Source organism: Anoplopoma fimbria, chromosome 2, assembly GCF_027596085.1.
Source record: "Anoplopoma fimbria isolate UVic2021 breed Golden Eagle Sablefish chromosome 2, Afim_UVic_2022, whole genome shotgun sequence".
In the NCBI taxonomy this organism is placed as follows: Eukaryota; Metazoa; Chordata; class Actinopteri; order Perciformes; family Anoplopomatidae; genus Anoplopoma; species Anoplopoma fimbria.
This window is the reverse complement of record NC_072450.1, coordinates 17,318,333-17,335,260: the sequence shown is the minus strand read 5'-3', so window position 1 is coordinate 17,335,260 and position 16,928 is coordinate 17,318,333. Positions and strand designations below refer to the sequence as shown.

At 38.8% G+C, this 16,928-nt stretch overlaps 2 protein-coding genes across 2 annotated transcripts; both read left to right on the top strand.

Moving 5' to 3' along the window:
- The first annotated feature begins 429 nt into the window (after positions 1–429).
- Positions 430–6,378, top strand: ogfod1 (2-oxoglutarate and iron-dependent oxygenase domain containing 1). Its single transcript, XM_054612301.1, has 13 exons — positions 430–729; positions 1,778–1,923; positions 2,017–2,063; positions 4,047–4,147; positions 4,224–4,340; positions 4,420–4,511; positions 4,600–4,728; positions 5,137–5,250; positions 5,324–5,403; positions 5,479–5,717; positions 5,803–5,931; positions 6,028–6,086; positions 6,201–6,378. Exons 1-13 carry the CDS (start codon positions 564–566, stop codon positions 6,360–6,362), a joined length of 1,581 nt encoding a protein of 526 aa, XP_054468276.1. The 5' UTR covers positions 430–563; the 3' UTR covers positions 6,363–6,378.
- Positions 6,379–7,196: 818 nt separating this feature from the next.
- tradd (tnfrsf1a-associated via death domain) lies at positions 7,197–15,989 on the top strand. The gene is given in 6 exon segments (XM_054617115.1): positions 7,197–7,329; positions 11,457–11,604; positions 11,715–11,995; positions 12,730–12,807; positions 12,810–12,876; positions 14,660–15,989. Coding segments are annotated over 5 exon segments (870 nt in total). The 5' UTR covers positions 7,197–7,329; positions 11,457–11,459; the 3' UTR covers positions 14,959–15,989.
- Positions 15,990–16,928: the final 939 nt, after the last annotated feature.

Sequence of the window (16,928 nt, the reverse complement as noted above, 5' to 3'; positions counted from 1 at the left end):
GTAGTATCTACAATATAACTTTATGTTAAGTTAATTCTTATTCACCCCCTTAAGGAGAAATTATATCTTTGACCTGGTTGCTTGGGAAATCAAAATGTATGCAAGTACAGTACCAGTCAAAAGTTTGGACACACCTTCTCATTCAACTACTTTGAAGAATCTAAAATATAAAACATTCTGGTTTGTTGAGCATTTGTTTGTTTACCACATAATTCCACATGTGTTCCTTCATAGTTTGGATGTCTTCAATATTAATCTACAATGTAGAAAAATATAAAGAAAAAACATTGAATGAGAAGGTGTGTCCAAACTTTTGACTGGTACTGTATATATTTGATTCCTCATCCCTCCTAAATGTAAAAAAAAAAGAAGTATTTTCTGTCACTTCGCCAATGGTGCCTGACAGTCTTTATTCAGGACAAAAACACCCGCGCTTTCTACAACGTCATTTCCCCGCGTCGCACAAGCCATCTCACTCCCATGCGTCAGTAGTGTGACTGTACTGTCAAATCTGTTCATAACCTGCGTGTTCACCAGATTAAACACAGCGGATAGTTCACATAATGGCGTCCAAGCGACGTCCGGGTGACAGCGTGAAGACAGACAAGAAGAAGAAGAAGAAGAAGACGTGTGAAGAAGAAACAGCTCAACTTTGTTCACTTGTAGAAGACGAGCAGCTGAAGAAGAGTCTGCAGGAGGCGTGGAGCCAGAGGACTCCCCACAGACACGGTGAGGCAGGACCACACGACCGGTCACCGGCAGCATGTCTGATGGACATGCACCGATCATCCGCAGTGGTCTCACTCTGAGTGCTGGTTTGTCTGCGCATGTCGCTTTTTTGACCCTTTGTAACGTTCCTGCATCACAAAGCAAACATACCTGAAACAAGTGACCTATTTAAGAAGTACTGCACCCATAACACCCGGCTGATTGAGCTGCTTAGAGATCAATACTTGGCCAGGTTTTGTTTCGTTTTCGGGTGTGTTTATTTTGTTTGTTTGTTGACCTTTTAACAACTACTTCCGGGATGCTATTTACTACCTTAAACACCTTTGACCACCACAGGTAACTATCCAGTAATTATCATTAAGTAGTGTAGTTGTTTTGGTATTGTTGCATGGCTTTGGTTAAATTAGATTACATTTTCCTTCTGATAGGGAAGGGTGATATGCAAAAAGGGATATGTCATTTTATATTATTACATTTTATTGATTTTATATTAAATGTATATTACATTATTATTAACATGTATTGGTTTTTCTGAACAAATCATTTCAGATATTGTTTATAGATAATATAACCCGACAGGAGGTATTTCTGTTCTTGGCCATATTGCAATAATACAAACATTGATGCTCATTTATTTGCCGCATTGTGCTCAATTATCCGATACATCCAGATATTAATGGTATAAACAGTTTGGCAAAACACTGATGCTGGACAAAGTTATATTCTCATGGTAGCCTATAACCTTCTAATATGCCACAAGACTGTATGAGCTGAGGATAATTATTTTCCCAGTGTCATTTTATCACATTTATCCTGCAGAACTTGAAAAAATATGTTAATAACTTTTTTTGTGTTTTTCCAGTGAAAAGTTACCTCTTAGGCAGGTCCAAATAATATTTAACTTTGTTTCTTATTCTTGCATTTATCTTAATGTTTTTGTGGCTGTCACAGTCCCGAGATTCTTTCCAAAAGCAGCGGTAAGTAATGACATTATCATTTTACACTTAACTCACCGTTTGACATATTATCTCTTGTTAATAATGTGCAGGAGATCTGGAGTTGGACTGCCACCCGTTCCCTCACTGCATCATTAAGAACTTCCTCAGCAGCGAAACCTTCGTGGAGAATTTGAGGGGAGAACTGATGGAGCTCAACTTTCATGAGAAGTCAAATGATCTGTACAAATTTAAACAGGTGTGTATAAACTGATATTCTCTCTGATTTTATTCCTGCTGGTTTGTGTCGTTGTCTCATTATTATCTTCACTTTGTTGTTGTTCCCACACAGTCAGACGACTTGAAGAAGAGAACGGAGCCACATATCTCAGGACTGAGGTAAAAAAACACTTGTGTTTGTGTACTTTATGATTATTATATGTTGGTATGAGCTTCCTTTGCGCCAGAATTAGTGAGCAGAAAATGATATATTGTGAAAGTGTGGATAACGGTTGGTCTCGAAGCTATATTTTAAAAAAATAAAATAATAGACATCACATTGAGGCAATCAATCAAGGAAGCAAGTTGGTTTCCTATTGTCTTTCAAGGATTCAAGGATAATTTATTGTCATCATGCAACACAGGGATGCACAATGAAAATCAGTTGTAGCCCTGTAACACAAGAAACACATGAGAAACAAAACAAAAACAGTAGTACATTCCTGTAGTGCATGTTTTGAATTTGCATCATAATGAATGTAATCATCAGAAACAAATTTCAACAATAATTCTCTGGGTAAATAATATTGCTGACATCTTCACATAGAAAAATACAGAACGAGGAAAACATTGTCCATCAACTTTGACTGTGTTTGAGCACCAAGCATCTTGATGTAAACACAGAGTCCACCTCCTGATCTGTCCTGCTGTCCAAATCAACAATTAAAGGCCAATAATGCTCAACCGCCTGATCTACAGCTATGCTTAAAGCACATTTTACCTACTAATCATATTCCCAGCTTGACAGAACGGCTGACCTGTCTCTAAAGCCAGATGATTTTATTATTTGGTCATCCTGATTTTGACAGTTTATTTTCTTTTTGCCATATTAAATATATCACATTTGTCCATTTTAATCGATATCATATAAATACTGCTTTCACTTAACTGATAACTCGTCATGAGGGACCAGCTCAAATTGTTAGGACTATTTTGTACATGCTGCTGATGTCAGAGCTGTAAATCCAACAACACACACGTTTAAACTTTTAGCCTCCAAAACCTTTGCTTTGAAAAGATAAGAGAAGAGAGCATGTTGCTGACGCCAGTCCCACAATTATTCAATAGACATATTTTAATGTTTGTAGAGATTTCTTGAGGGAATTACATTTCTTATCTAAAAATCAACAGAGCAAAAATTGTATTTGTCTTCAGTATTGGTCTGCATTTTTAAGTGTAAAGTTCAAATAGGTTGGTTTAGTCAGCAGTGGTACAGTGGTAGAGAGACATGTTTATCAGCTCCAACAGGTGGAGCCAGAGATCACATCTGCCTCCTAATTAGTGCATCTTGTTCATTTAGTGATGTTGAGTCTGAGCGCATTAACATGAGCCATGGGAGGATTGAACGGTGAGCTCAGTGGGAAATGCACTCAGCTGCAGTTGCTCAACGGTGATCATAGTTAAAGTGGAAGAGGACTGTTTCTTCTTCAGTCTGGTTCCAGTGCTGCACTTTGCAGCGAACACAAGAGTGGCACACTGTAAGTTATTACAGCAGTTTAAATGTTGGGGCTTTAAAATAAATGACTAGAAACAAAGATGTAATTGTAGAATTATGGAGCAACAAAAGCTGCTGAACTTGCCAAGACGCTCAGTGTTTGAATCAAGTCCAAGAAAAAATGACAAGAACACAGTGGATAAATCAAGACGATATAAGTTGGGTGTCAAGTCTGAATCCAAGACAAACCCTCTGAGACTCATACATTACCAAGATAGCAAAATAATACCCTAATCTTTCCTTTATTTTAAATAATGTGCAGTTATTTTATTACAATTATGACAAGCAGTGTTTAAAGTGAGAGTCTGCAACATGTCATTTCTTCTAAGTACATATTTGTGATTATACACCGGGCTACAACTACTGAAGAAATACAGCCCTGGAATAAATACCATAATTAAACACACAATAACGGCCTCCTCTCGTGATCATCTATTATTTATGTCACAACAAAATGTCACGGTAGGTCTGAGCAGTCCAATAATCTGTCTATGTGCTGAGGCTTTCAAAAGGTCTTTTATACAAGGTTAAAGGTTCAACCACATTGTTATTTTCAATACAAAAAAGGGTTTGTACCATAAAATGTTTTCCTGTGTCACTGTTTTCAGGGCAGCACTGTTCGGGCATTTCCGCTCCTGGCTTGGAGAAGTGTTGCAGGTTGAACTGGAGCCCATGGTGGATATTTCTTGTGCCAGATATGAATACACAGGTAAGCTTTGTTTCAGGTTTTATAAGAAGAAAAGGTGCATTTTCCTTTCAAGTGTAACGTCCTCTCTTCTTTCTAGATGTTCTTTTGTGTCACGATGATGAATTGGAGGGGAGGCGCGTTGCTTTCATCCTGTATCTTGTGCCTCCGTGGCAGAGCAGCGATGGAGGAACCCTCGATCTTTACACAACAGACAGTGAGTGTTTCACTTTGTGTGTGTGGGGATTTCTGTGCTTTTCAGACAAGTCTTGTGTAATTTCCATCTCTGTCATCAGGTAGTTTCCAACCGCAGAGTATAGTGAAGTCGCTGGTGCCGTCTTTGAACACGCTCATCCTCTTTGAGGTTTCTCCGGTCTCCTTTCACCAAGTAAGAAGAGTCCTGCCTTTATCTTCACCATTTGCACCAAAGACGTGTCTGTGATTGCAGATCATTAAGATGTGTTGTGTTTGTCCAGGTGTCAGAAGTTTTGACACAGGACAAATGTCGTTTGTCACTAAGCGGCTGGTTTCATGGGCCTTCATTGGATCGCCCTCCTCGCCACATAGAGCCACCCGTCCCACGGAGCCCACACCTACCGAGAGATGTAAGTTTGGTCCAACGTTCACTCTCTTTATTGGAACAGTTTTAAATTTTAGGAAATACTCTCGGTACCTTTCGTTTGTACGGCAAAAGATTTACGCTACAGCAGGTTAGCTTAGCTTAGAATGATGACTGGATTCAGGGAGACGGCTGGCTTGGTTCTGTCCAATGGGAAACAAATCTACCTACAAGCACCTCTAAATCTCACTAATTAACACGTAACATCCAATATGTCTAAAGCCTAAAAACAGCGTGCTTCAGCAGACAGATGCAAGCTTGGTATTGATCTTCTCATCTGACTTGCAGCAAGAAAGTAAATCTAGTATATTTCCCAACATGTCAAACTATTCCTTTAACAGACAGCCTACATTTCTGCTGACATGCGTTTGTTGTGGTTTTTTGTTCATGACAGGAAACATTGCTCCTGGAGTGGGTCAATCCAGAGTACTTGGACATATCCTACCAAGAGCAGATCCAGCAGGAATTTGAGGACAGCTCTGAAATTCAGCTCAAAGATTTTCTCAAGGTAACTTCTCGCTTGTCTTCTTCTGCCTTGCACGTGTCCACTCGTTCCTGTTGACTGATAAGAGTGTCTTCAGGAGGAGAAGTTCAGGGAGGTGAAAGAAGCACTGCGACTCACTCAGATTCAGTGGACAAAGAGAGGACCACCTAATAAGAGGTAGGACATGTCTGAGATTATTTAAGAGCGTGTTCTAGCACTGTGATAACAGCTGCTCCATTTGTGTCCATTTAGATGCTATGAGGCGGCCTCTTTAGATACACTGCCTCAGTGTGTGAGTGCATGTTGGGAGCTGCTTCGTTCAGAGGCTTTCTTCCTGCTTTTGTCCAACTTCACCGGCCTTCGATTGCACTACCTGTGTCCTGCCGATGATGACGATGATGAGAAAGACGAGGAGAAAGAGGAGAAACGGGACGCAGAAGCCACAGGGTCTTCATCGGAATCAACATCAGCAAATGCGAGGGAAGAGAAAGGTGTGTGTGTCAGTAAAAGTGTTTTTTTTCTTAGCCTCAAGTCTTTGCAGCTGTTTGTGTGTGTTTTGAACTTTGTTTGCTTTAGAGCTGAGCACACCTGTGTGTTGTGGTGAACTACGTCGATGGACTCATGGCGGCTACACTCTGTTGCATGATGCAGAAGCAGCGCGGGCAGAGTACGCTCTGGACCTTGTTTTACCTTTTTGTGGTGTGGGTGAGTAGACGCACGCACGCACGCACGCACGCACACACACAAAAAACAGGAAAAACACAAATCAGTCTTGTAACTTTACAAAACCTTCTCTCATAGACTGGCAGTCAGAGTTTGGGGGCTTCACTTGTTATGTTGCTAATGAAGAGGATGAGGAGGTGAGTGTTTATTACAGTATGAAGTTGATTTGTGTGTGTGTGTGTGTGTGTGTGTGTGTGTGTGTGTTGGCAATACTTCATGTCATCATTGCTTTGGTTTCTTCTTCATTGCAGCTGCTGACAGTGTATCCAGAGGATAACTCCCTTGCCCTCGTCTACAGAGACAAAGAAACCCTTAAATTTGTCAAACATGTCAACCACAAAGGCTTTTCTGATTCTGCCAACAGCTCTACCTGCAGATCATTTTATGACTTCTCTTTTGTGTACTATGAATAAATATCTGTCGATCTTTCTCTTGGGTTTTCGTGACATTTTTGTTTCATCTTTCTAAAAAGGTGGTGCTTACATTTCTGTTGTAGCGCTTTTCTTCAATTTAACTGAATCATTAAACATTACAGGTTATCTGTTATAAACATGGTCAGTTTTAAAAGTATTGGTGAGAAAACCATGATGGATGTAAAAATGAAGAGCTGAATAGTTTTGCAAAGAAATCTGCTAAAAAAACAGTCTACATAATTGGATCATCTATAAAGTCGCTTATTCATTTTCTGTAAATTGATAATCTATCAACTGATGATTTTGACAGTAGTGGCTATAATTACCAGGTAACAAAAGTTCCTTTATGCAATTCATTGTTGTCACACTTATGTTAATGCTTTGCATTATGTTTTGGGTTTTTTTAGCAAAAAAGCTATTAACACAAATAACAGCAAATATTGCCAAAGTAACAAGTAATACACTACAATGACCAAGGCCAAACATTAGATAATGGAGAAAATCGGTGTAGCTTTCAAAATCGACATCATTGTCTATTCGTGTTGTTATGAATTACAGTACCACAGATATCAGATATAGTCACTTGACCAAACAGTCTGTTGCCTTCAGCCACTTCCTTGATGTTTTATTTCACTCATTATTTTAACTCTCATCAGTTTACCCCTTTACATTAATGTTTGTGTTTCAGTCATATTGAAAAATAACAAGGAAATGTTCATGTTAAAGATAAAGATAATGAGATGTGTTGCCCTACATTCTATTCCTACATTGAAAATTAAAAAAAAAAAAACTCACTTCCTTCCTGTCATGATTTTTTTCCCCCAGGCGGCATGTAGATTTCCACCAATCAGAGCGTTCTCTGATCCGCGCTCAGCCAATGGGAGGCCAGGAAGGTATGACCGAGTCAGTGGGTGTGATCCCGCAGGAGGAAGCGTCAAGCCACCGAACAATATAACAAAGTTTTAAGGTAAGTTTGTTCCCACTTTAACAACGACTTACTGCAAAGTGAATACAAACAATGATGATTTAGAAACCACCACCGCCTGATCCCGTGTCTTAGCTGTAAAGAAAACACCTCGTGGTAGTTTATTTCTCGCACCGTGACAGAAGTTTGTGGCAGTGTGTGTAGTATACTCTATGAGTACTTATCGGTCCAATCAACACCATCTATGTCCGACCTCCTCTAACGACACATCATTCATGATTTAAAAACTAGACGCACTGGTCTGCAGCCCACCTGTAAAGGTCTTGATAAAAAGATTCACGCCAGCTGCACGTAACAAGTTAACGTTACGTTACGTTACGTACGCTGCTCCAACGTGAATCACGTGTTACGTCACTTGTACATCTGGGTCGCACAGCAGCCGGTTTATTCAACAAAAGGCCTGCTAATTGTACATTTATCCCCTTGAAATTATAGTAACATCTTGATGTATTTTTTACTTTAAAGATATCTCCAAAAGTGCAGTAAAATATATGTTAGCAATAATTGGATTGGAAACTATACATACCAGTTGGATGATAGTAATGTGATCTCCTTTAATGGAAAGGTTCACATGTTGGTTTAAAGTCTCAAAACATATACACGTTAAAAGCATTAATACTCACTGTAATTGTTCTTTGTGTCCTTTCATACTGGTTGTAACAACATCCCCTCCTTTAATGCTACTGTCCTCGTTCTGTATAAAAATCCATGCTACACATCCAGCTGAGGCCTATCTGACACAGCTGAGCATGAAACATGTCTGTGAAAACAAAGGGAATTTCAAACTTATAATACTGTGACTTTGGAAAGCACAGATTTGATTTGTTGAAACTTTTTTGTGTTAATCAGTTGATTGACTAATTAATTTAGCATGCTTTAATCCCCCACAGAAGTTATAGTCATTGTTGCCACTTACTTTTTCTGTCGATTTACGACATACAAAACGCTCGGTTCCTGTCTCTGGTTGGTCAGATCATACTGCAATTCTGTAAAGAAAGCCTTTCTCTTTAGCCAGTATGTGTAGGGGGAATGATGACTGACAAAAAACTCTTTCTATGTGTATGGATCCCCCTGCGAGTATTGTTTTGTGACAGATAGAAAACATTTGAACCTATCCTTCCGGCCCTTACACAACCACGGTACACCCACACAGGTGTTTTCACTTGTTCTGCCTAATTTAACCTCCTCTCAGGACTGTGGGCATGTCTCCCTCACTGTCCTGTTGCAACAAGGTACAACAAACATACCCCTCTCTGTCATAGCAATGCTGTAATGCCAAGAATAGCTTTAACCTGGTTCCCATGTTTATGACTTGCAAGTGTTCACTTTACAAGACACGTCAGGACATTCATATGATTACAGAGTTGTATTAGTGAGAGTTACAGATACTGTGCATTGGCAATATAACACCTTATTCATTAGATATAGTTTAATAAACTTGAACGATGGATTTGCTGACGTGAGGCATCCATGTTTGAGATATATAATGAGCACGGCAGATCCCTCAGTATAGGCCTTACTGAAAGGCCTATACTGAGGGATTGACTGTATATATTTATAAATATTTGTATTTAGTGTACATATGGACAAGAAGCTAATTAATTAGAAAAATGTAACGTTTTACCTGTTTTATTTCACAACTTTGATTATTAGCGGTTAACTGTAAACACCAGAAGTGTGATTATGTGATGACAATTTTTTGAGTTTATATTTATTTACTTGCCTCTCAATTTCATGGATATGATTAAATCAAAGTGATAAGTAAACAATTTGTTATAGCTGAAAGTCTATTATGAGTCTTTATTTATCTGTTAGTTGATCATTCAGTTAACCAGTTGAGAGAAAATGAATAAACAATTATATTTTATGATATATTAATAGTTTAATTTAAATCATTTATCTATCAAAAAATCCCAAAATTTGCTTTTTAAATGTGAGGACACTTTTACTATTTTCTGTTTCATATTATGGTAAATGTATTGTTGTGAGGTTTTTGAATGGTGGTTAGACAAAACAAGCAACTGGAACATTTGTATCTGTGAAATTCTGATAGGCATTTTTCTAGTGACTAAATGATTCGTCAAAAGATAATCAACAGATCTCTAGTCCGTTAAGTTTACATCTAGAGCTGTTAGCACTGAAAACATTGAAGAACACTAAACAGACAGACACGAGCTCATCTCCCATCATCACATAAAGGTAAAATTAGTAACGTCCTCTTGTGAATCCAATATTTATTTCACCTAAATGTCAGACAAGCTGTCCAGGGAATACTAGAGGTTGCCTTTTGACAGATAAAGCTAAATGATATATTTTAAGCTCCTGATGATCACTTAATCCTCATACAGCTGTTGAACAAATCTCACAGTACACTTCCAGAGTACCGGTAGATAGGATAGCACATAATTACATACTGGCTAAGTTGTGGAGGATCCTGTAGAGCCAGTAGCCAAGCATACTGTGTATTAGTGAAATATGAGGACATGCATATAATCCAGCTCAGAGGATGCTCTTTCCATGCAGAGCGCTCTGCATCCCGCGCACAGAGACAACACCAAGAGTGAGCTAGAGGGCTAACGGGGGAGTACAGCGGTTGGGGGCTAGACTGGGGGAGGGGAGGACTGAGATTAAACATGTTTTTATGTAATGAGGGTTTCAAAAGGAAGCTGGAGTAAAAAGGTTAAAGAGGAGTGAGGCCGAGACAACCAGGGACCACTAGGACAGAAGTAGGTTTATCTCTAGGAGGAAACATATTTCTGGCGGTCACAGGCAGATATATTAAGAGTGGTTATGTGAATAATTTTTCTCTTTGTGTTGATGGGAAATAGTTTCATCCGGCTCAGTTGAAATGAAAATCATATCGAACATTTCCTCAATTTTAGAATTGGAGGTACAATTCAGTGCAGTAGTTGTGTAACTGAGACAATATCAACTTTTTTTTTTGTCACCACATATGTTTAATTTCATAATTTATTCAGTAATGTGTCAATAACAGTGATAAATGCTTATCAAAATATAACAGAGCCAAAGGTGATGAAATAGAACAAATCTTCACATTTAAGAAGCTGAACCAGTGAATGTTTGGCCGCTGTGCACAAAAATTATTTGAACGATAGCACTCTAACATATTATAAGCCCCATAGAAACCACGTAGAAACCACTTTACCTGATTCCTCCGAAGCTACACTCAAAGATCAGCTGCAGTAAAATCGCATATTAAAATTGAATACTTATTTTTGTTCAACTATAAATGAATGAAGTTGTCACACAACGGAGAGATATTAGATGTAATCATGAATATTGTGAATTGTTTCCTCACTAATCCTTTGGCAGTGTTGACCTTTTGTGGGTTTTAGTTTTATTCAGGTATTATGATATTATCATTTGAAATGGTTGCAGTATTATGTAATAATAGCACTTCTCAAAAATCCTTAAAAGGAACAAGACCAGCAGTCACTTATATTAAAGTTAATTATATTTATTGATTCGTGCCATTTTAGAGGATAAATAGAATAAGATTATGCAACAGTCCTACAGATGTTAGAAATTCAAACATAATATAAAAATATATTATTTTGTATGTCCACTTCCCTGAATGCTGGATACACAATCAAATTTAAATAAAAAGAGACAACTGCACATATTCACTTACACACTGTGAAGGATAAAATTAATTGTAATTTAGGAAATGGAGGATAATCTGGGCATTTCATGGGTTGGAAAGCATCATGATTTCTCTTTTGAAGGCAATGAAACATACAGATTTTTGATAACGTTACTTGTAAACCCCTCGAGGTCTTTACTTTGAAGCTGTTTCAAGTTCAGTGCTCTTTTTCTTTCTTCCGATTTACACAGTTCTTCATACAGTTAACACATGTGAAGGGGAGAGCTGCGGAAACACGCCAGATGTAAATATCGTTTAGTCCCAGTGAGTGTTGTTATGTATGATGTTATTAAGAGAAAACACGGCCAAAACAAAGTGGAGATAATGATTCTTCCTCAGCAATATTTCAAAGCAACTCCACACACGGACACCTCTCTGGCTTAAACTAATCACTCTACACTTTTAGTGACTTTGTAGACTTGTGTTGTCTTCATGTTGTGTTCAGAAGATGGCGGACAAGACTGTGGATCGTGGGCCATGGACCGGATGTGCCGTCATGTTTCTGCAGTCACTCTGTCCTGGTGTGAACCTGCTCTCTCTCTGGGAACAGGGAAAGTTCATCGTTTTCAAAGTCATCAAGCTGACGCTTATAGGTGAGCCCTCCAGTTAGGTTCTACTCGGCATGCCTTGTGTACTAATTTATCATGACAAATCTGTATTTTTGTGTATGTCACATTTATTAATCAGTATTTTATGTTGTCAGATTCTGCAAGTGGTCTGGGTGGTTATGAGATACTTAAGATCCATGACGCCGATCCCTTTCTGGGGGTGGAGGTGAAGTTTGAGGACAAGTCAGTGTGTCGGCAGTTCCTGGAGAGCTACAGCTCTGGAGCGGTGCGCCAGTCGCTCTCTCAACACGCCTGCCGGCTTCTTAGTCTTCCCCAGGAGTTCACAGTGGAAACTCAGCTCAAGGCCAGCACACACATCCTGGATCTCTATATGGACAAGCTGGAACTTTGCTTACAGCACATCCACCTGTCACAGGTATACTCAACTTTTCTGTTTGTCTCTTCTTTGGCAAATTGAGATGGAGCTCCAATATTTCTAGTCTGTTCTTATTAAGGGTTAAATCAGACTGATCTTCCCTGACATTGTGTTCATGTCAGCTGATTTCCTCATGAGATTTTGTTTTGTTTTGTTTTGGCCTAACAAATCTAAGAGTTGTTATTTCTGCACTATTTAGCATTTTCCCATAATAGTCTCCATGAGTTTGGAAACGGAGGCCATATAATAACATCCAATAGAAGAAGAAGAAGAAGTTATTTCGGAAAACACTTCTCTAGTTCAATTGATATCTGTCGCCGGATTCTGATGCATTAGAATCTGATCGTAGTATTGTATAATCATAGTTAAGGGGGGCTCATAAATATCCAATTATGATTAATTAGAATAACCATAACAAATGATAAAGAATTATAAGTAATAAAGTATTATAGTGGCCTATAATTTTCATAGTTTTATCATCTTTTTCTAGCATTATTATCACAGTTATATTGCTTTACAATGTGATGAGAAGTTACTCTCAGTGGTCATTGTTTGCATTAAGTAAAGTAAAAATGTAACCTTTTGTTTTCACTTTTCACTAATTTTTGATACGCGAGTCCTGTGGGTGGCAGGATGGACCCTCACATAAAAAAAATGAGAAAAACATGGTGAGTTAACCTAAATGTTGTCATTCGTTTTATTCTGTGTACCTGAACTTTGTCATTTTTTGTCAGCCGGAGCGCCTGCGCGATGAGGAGATTGAACATCTGGAGGAGCAGCTGCGGACTGAGGCCCGCGGCTCTGCCCGACAGCCAACCCCAAACCACAGGAAGAGGGTCCCGTCCCCAGTAACTGCTTCAAGTTTCAGAATAAAGTGTTTGGTGAGTAGAGACAACCATTTCTACTTTTGAGTCTTGTAGAGTAGGGTGTCCTTCATAGACTTGGTAACTTTTGTCCACGTGAGGTCACACTAGAGATTAAAAAAGCATTTTTTTAAAATCTTAATCACAAAGAAATGATGCTGTCAACTTTAAATCACCGTACTTCATTGCTTCCAGTCATTTATCAAGCCTACCATGAGTATCTAATTGATTTCCTGCCATTTGTTTCAGTTCAGCCAACATGTTAAACGGAAGTTGAGATAACAAACTTGCTTGTAATGTATAATCAATGAGAGAGAGGATCAGCTGGTATTTCTATTCTATTACAACGTTTGTGTCATAACTGCATGTTTGTACAGCCTGAAGGTTGTAAAGTTTTGAAACCTTTTTAATCTTCGTTCATGTCCTCGTTTGAAGCCTCAGGTCCTGAGATTTGTTGATCTGCGGACAAAAAGTTTATAACGTGAGAGGCAGACATATTCATGTTATCCATGTTGTTATCACAACATCCGACAGTGACAGCATTCAGTGCTGTTTGTCAGATGACTCTCTAATCCAACCTTTGATAAATTGATGGTCAGTGTATGGGAAGAGATTAGTGCCAGCAGATAATGTATTTGGATTGTATTGATTTGAATTTGTCGACCTCATATTGAACTGTTAAATTAACATCAACTGATGAGGCACTAGAATGTCTTGAAAGTTAATTGGATTTTCTAATTTCTGTAATTAAAGATTTGATTTCAGTTCATGTAAATGTAGTTTCAGCTTCCTCAGACACAACTGTGTCTGGGCATCAGGGACTTCTGTTCCCTGTGTGCCTCCTTCAAGGCTCCAACAGCCCTAGTTGACCTGGTTTCTAGATAACTCTGAATAATGAAAGCTTATTCTGTAGTCGGTAAGCCAAATTTGAAATAAAAAAAATGACACAAATGTATTAATTACAAATTGATTTATGTTAATACATGACAAGATAAAATGAATGCATTTTAAATGCAATTACAGGTCAAATTAATCTCTTTTAATATCAGTCACATGCTGGGTGGCCACATGTGTAAACTATAGTCTACTCTAGTATAGTCTGAGGTAGATGCTGGTTTATGAAAGCAACGTGGGGGCTTTTTCTTTGTAATTGATTTAAGTATCAAGCCATGAAACTTGTCAAACTCCCTCTGTGTTGTAAGCAAAAAAAGAAAAGTAGTCCACTTCAGAGGGACGCTGAAACAAAACAGAGCTGCTCACATTAACTTTTTCTCCTGGGATTTGTAAATTGATGTTGGCACAAGTGATATTTAATGAAACTAAAACACCAGATTCTTCAGTATTCAATCACACATATTTACAACTATGAAGATGCACTTCGATTATTTTGGGTAATGTGAAAGCTGTCGCATGTTGTGGAAAACTGGAAATATCTTAATTTCCACTCAGCTTTAAGGAGAATTTTAGCACGTTTCAGCTCATTGTTTTGATTTTTATGACCTGCATTTTGACGTTTTTTGTTCATTTTCACTGCTCTCAGCGTTCTTTGCAGCAGCAGTTGTTTTCAGTTAAAGACCTCTGCTCAGCACCAGGCGGCAGACAGACACAGTTATCAACTAACTGGTGAACACAGTGGAGCATTTAGCGGCTAAAGAGACAGACATTTCTCTAAGGAGTTGGTTGGGACCAAATCAGAGCTTAAAGATAATAAATCCTGACCTTACAATTGTCAGGCCAAAAACACGACTCCTAATTAATGCTGACTTCTTTTTCCTTCATCCTTTACCCTTTGACCCATCAGAGGACCGAATGCTGACTGCGGGAGACGTTCAGAGCTTCTCTAACGGAGTGGGCCGTCAGTGGAAGCATGTAGGGAGGGCCCTGGGGAAGAGCTGCCGGGCCCTGAAGGGTCTGGCTATAGACAACCTGGCCTACGAGTACGAGAGAGAAGGGCTGTATGAGCAAGCCTACCAGCTGCTCAATCGCTTCATCCAGGCAGAGGGGAGAGCAGCCAAGTTGAGCCGACTGGTCAAAGTACTGGAGGACTGCAAACTCACCAGCCTGGCTGAAAATATTCTGGAGATTCAGCCGCGAGAGTAAACTCGGTGGGCTTTTGTTTCTGCGCGTACGAGTTAAAAAAACTGAGGGGTGACGGATCCTCTCTGCATGAGGAGAGGTTGACATTGTCCTGCCTGCTTATAATATACAGTATGTTTGTTCTTGATTGACTGTCTGTCAATCAGAATCATTCCGGAATGTGTGTGTGTGTTGAGTGTGTGTGTATTGAGTGTGTGTGTGTGTGTGTGTGTGTGTGCATGTTTCAGGCAGGTTGTGTGAACACATGCTAACACATCTGTGAGAATCGATTCATGATCATGATTTGCTTTTCAATCATTAGTGGTATTGTTTTTTTAGAGGAAATTATCTGTCATCACTGTTTAAAGGACATGCTGTTTTGAGTTTGATGCACTGTTTAAACCTTTTATTTGTGCTTGATGTCATTTTACTGATGAAACCTTCCAAAACTGAAGGTTATTGATTTTTTTTTCTACAAAATGGGTGCATACAAATTAAATGGTTGTATAAAAAAAAAAAGTCTTCATTTTCGTGTTTAATGCATTAGTGTAATTAAATCTGAAAACATAATTTTGTCAAAATTCCCTCAGGTATAATTTAGAGTTAATCCTCCCTCCCCACCATCACTCCCTGCCACTCAAACACACACGTGCACACGCTCATATGATTAAACTGTGCTGATTACTGATGTTGCTGAATGTGTGTATGGGCCTGCATGTGTCACGTTGTGGGAGCGTGAGGCTGGAGAGGAGGTGTGTGTGTTTTTCAGAGGCTTTATATCGGCTTGGCTGATGGATGGAGTCTCCTCAGGTTGAGCTCCTCTGCTGGTTTACATTCAGGGTCCACTGTTAAAGCCCAACCCCCTCTTATTTTTTCTCCACTTGACCATCCATCCAGATGTGATGTGTGGATTAGAAGCTTTTATGACACACACAAACATATATTATTGCTATATGGTACAGCCACAACCCCCAACATAGACATACACAGTTGAAGTTATGATAACACATAAACACATCTCTCTTTAAGTCTGCTGTAAACAGGAAACTGACCTTACGTCCGCGGTAAAATATCAGAATTTTGGGGGTTTATGAAATGTTAAGGAGTTTACATTCTACATTAAACATGTTGGGGTCTGAAAGCCGATGCTGAGATTACAATTTCAGTCAAAGTATTCATATCTGGCAATGTAGAAAAGGTTTATTTGAAACAACATAGATCATAGTGAAGGTATAGTAAAATGATATGAAATATGGTGATTATTTTTTTTTTATTTTGGTGTAGTTTGTGGTGTGCCCATAATTTCTTATGTGTGTTGGGTTTTCTTGGCAGATTTGGCATGAACTCTGTATTGTCTATGGCCCTGGCTCTAACCGTCAAGACGACACTAACACACACCAGATAAACTGTCTTTAACACATATTTGCTTTTAAACTGCAGAAGTGGGGAGTGATTAAGTACATTTACTCAAGCACAAACACAATTTTGAGGTATTTTATTTTTTTCCATTTTCACACGAGTAGCCTATTTCCATTTTGTTTCAGCTTCCTTTCCTTCTAGACTACTCCCCTACATTCATTAAACATAATTTAGGCCTCGTTACTTTATAGATCAATGTATTATACAACGCCTTTGGTAATCTTGTACAATACAAACGTAGAGTCACATTTTGATTGCAGGGTTTGTATCTGTAATGGTGTATTTGTAGCATACAGCATTACATAAGAACAGGATCTGAAGGGCTACCTCCTCCACTGTCTTATTTACTTCATTGTAAAGCTACTTAAACAAACAATTGATTACCCGACTACATTTTATATGCAGCCTAATTAAAATAAACGGATAATCTTGTGCTCCTCGGACGCCATCACGCATGTGTGCGGGGCCTGTTTGTGTCGTTGGACGTCAGTGCATCCCGGTGGAGTAGGAGGATATCAGTGTCGGGGCGTTTTAATATCAACAGCAGCACAATTTCCGTTAATGCCAAAAGACAA

Excerpts from the sequence above, each read along its gene's own strand:
- ogfod1 (XM_054612301.1), top strand. The coding sequence starts at position 564 with ATGGCGTCCAAGCGACGTCCGGGTGACAGCGTGAAGACAGACAAGAAG. Across the intron at positions 1,924-2,016 it reads ATCTGTACAAATTTAAACAG|TCAGACGACTTGAAGAAGAG; the intron begins GTGTGTATAAAC and ends GTTCCCACACAG. Across the intron at positions 5,251-5,323 it reads AGCTCAAAGATTTTCTCAAG|GAGGAGAAGTTCAGGGAGGT; the intron begins GTAACTTCTCGC and ends GAGTGTCTTCAG.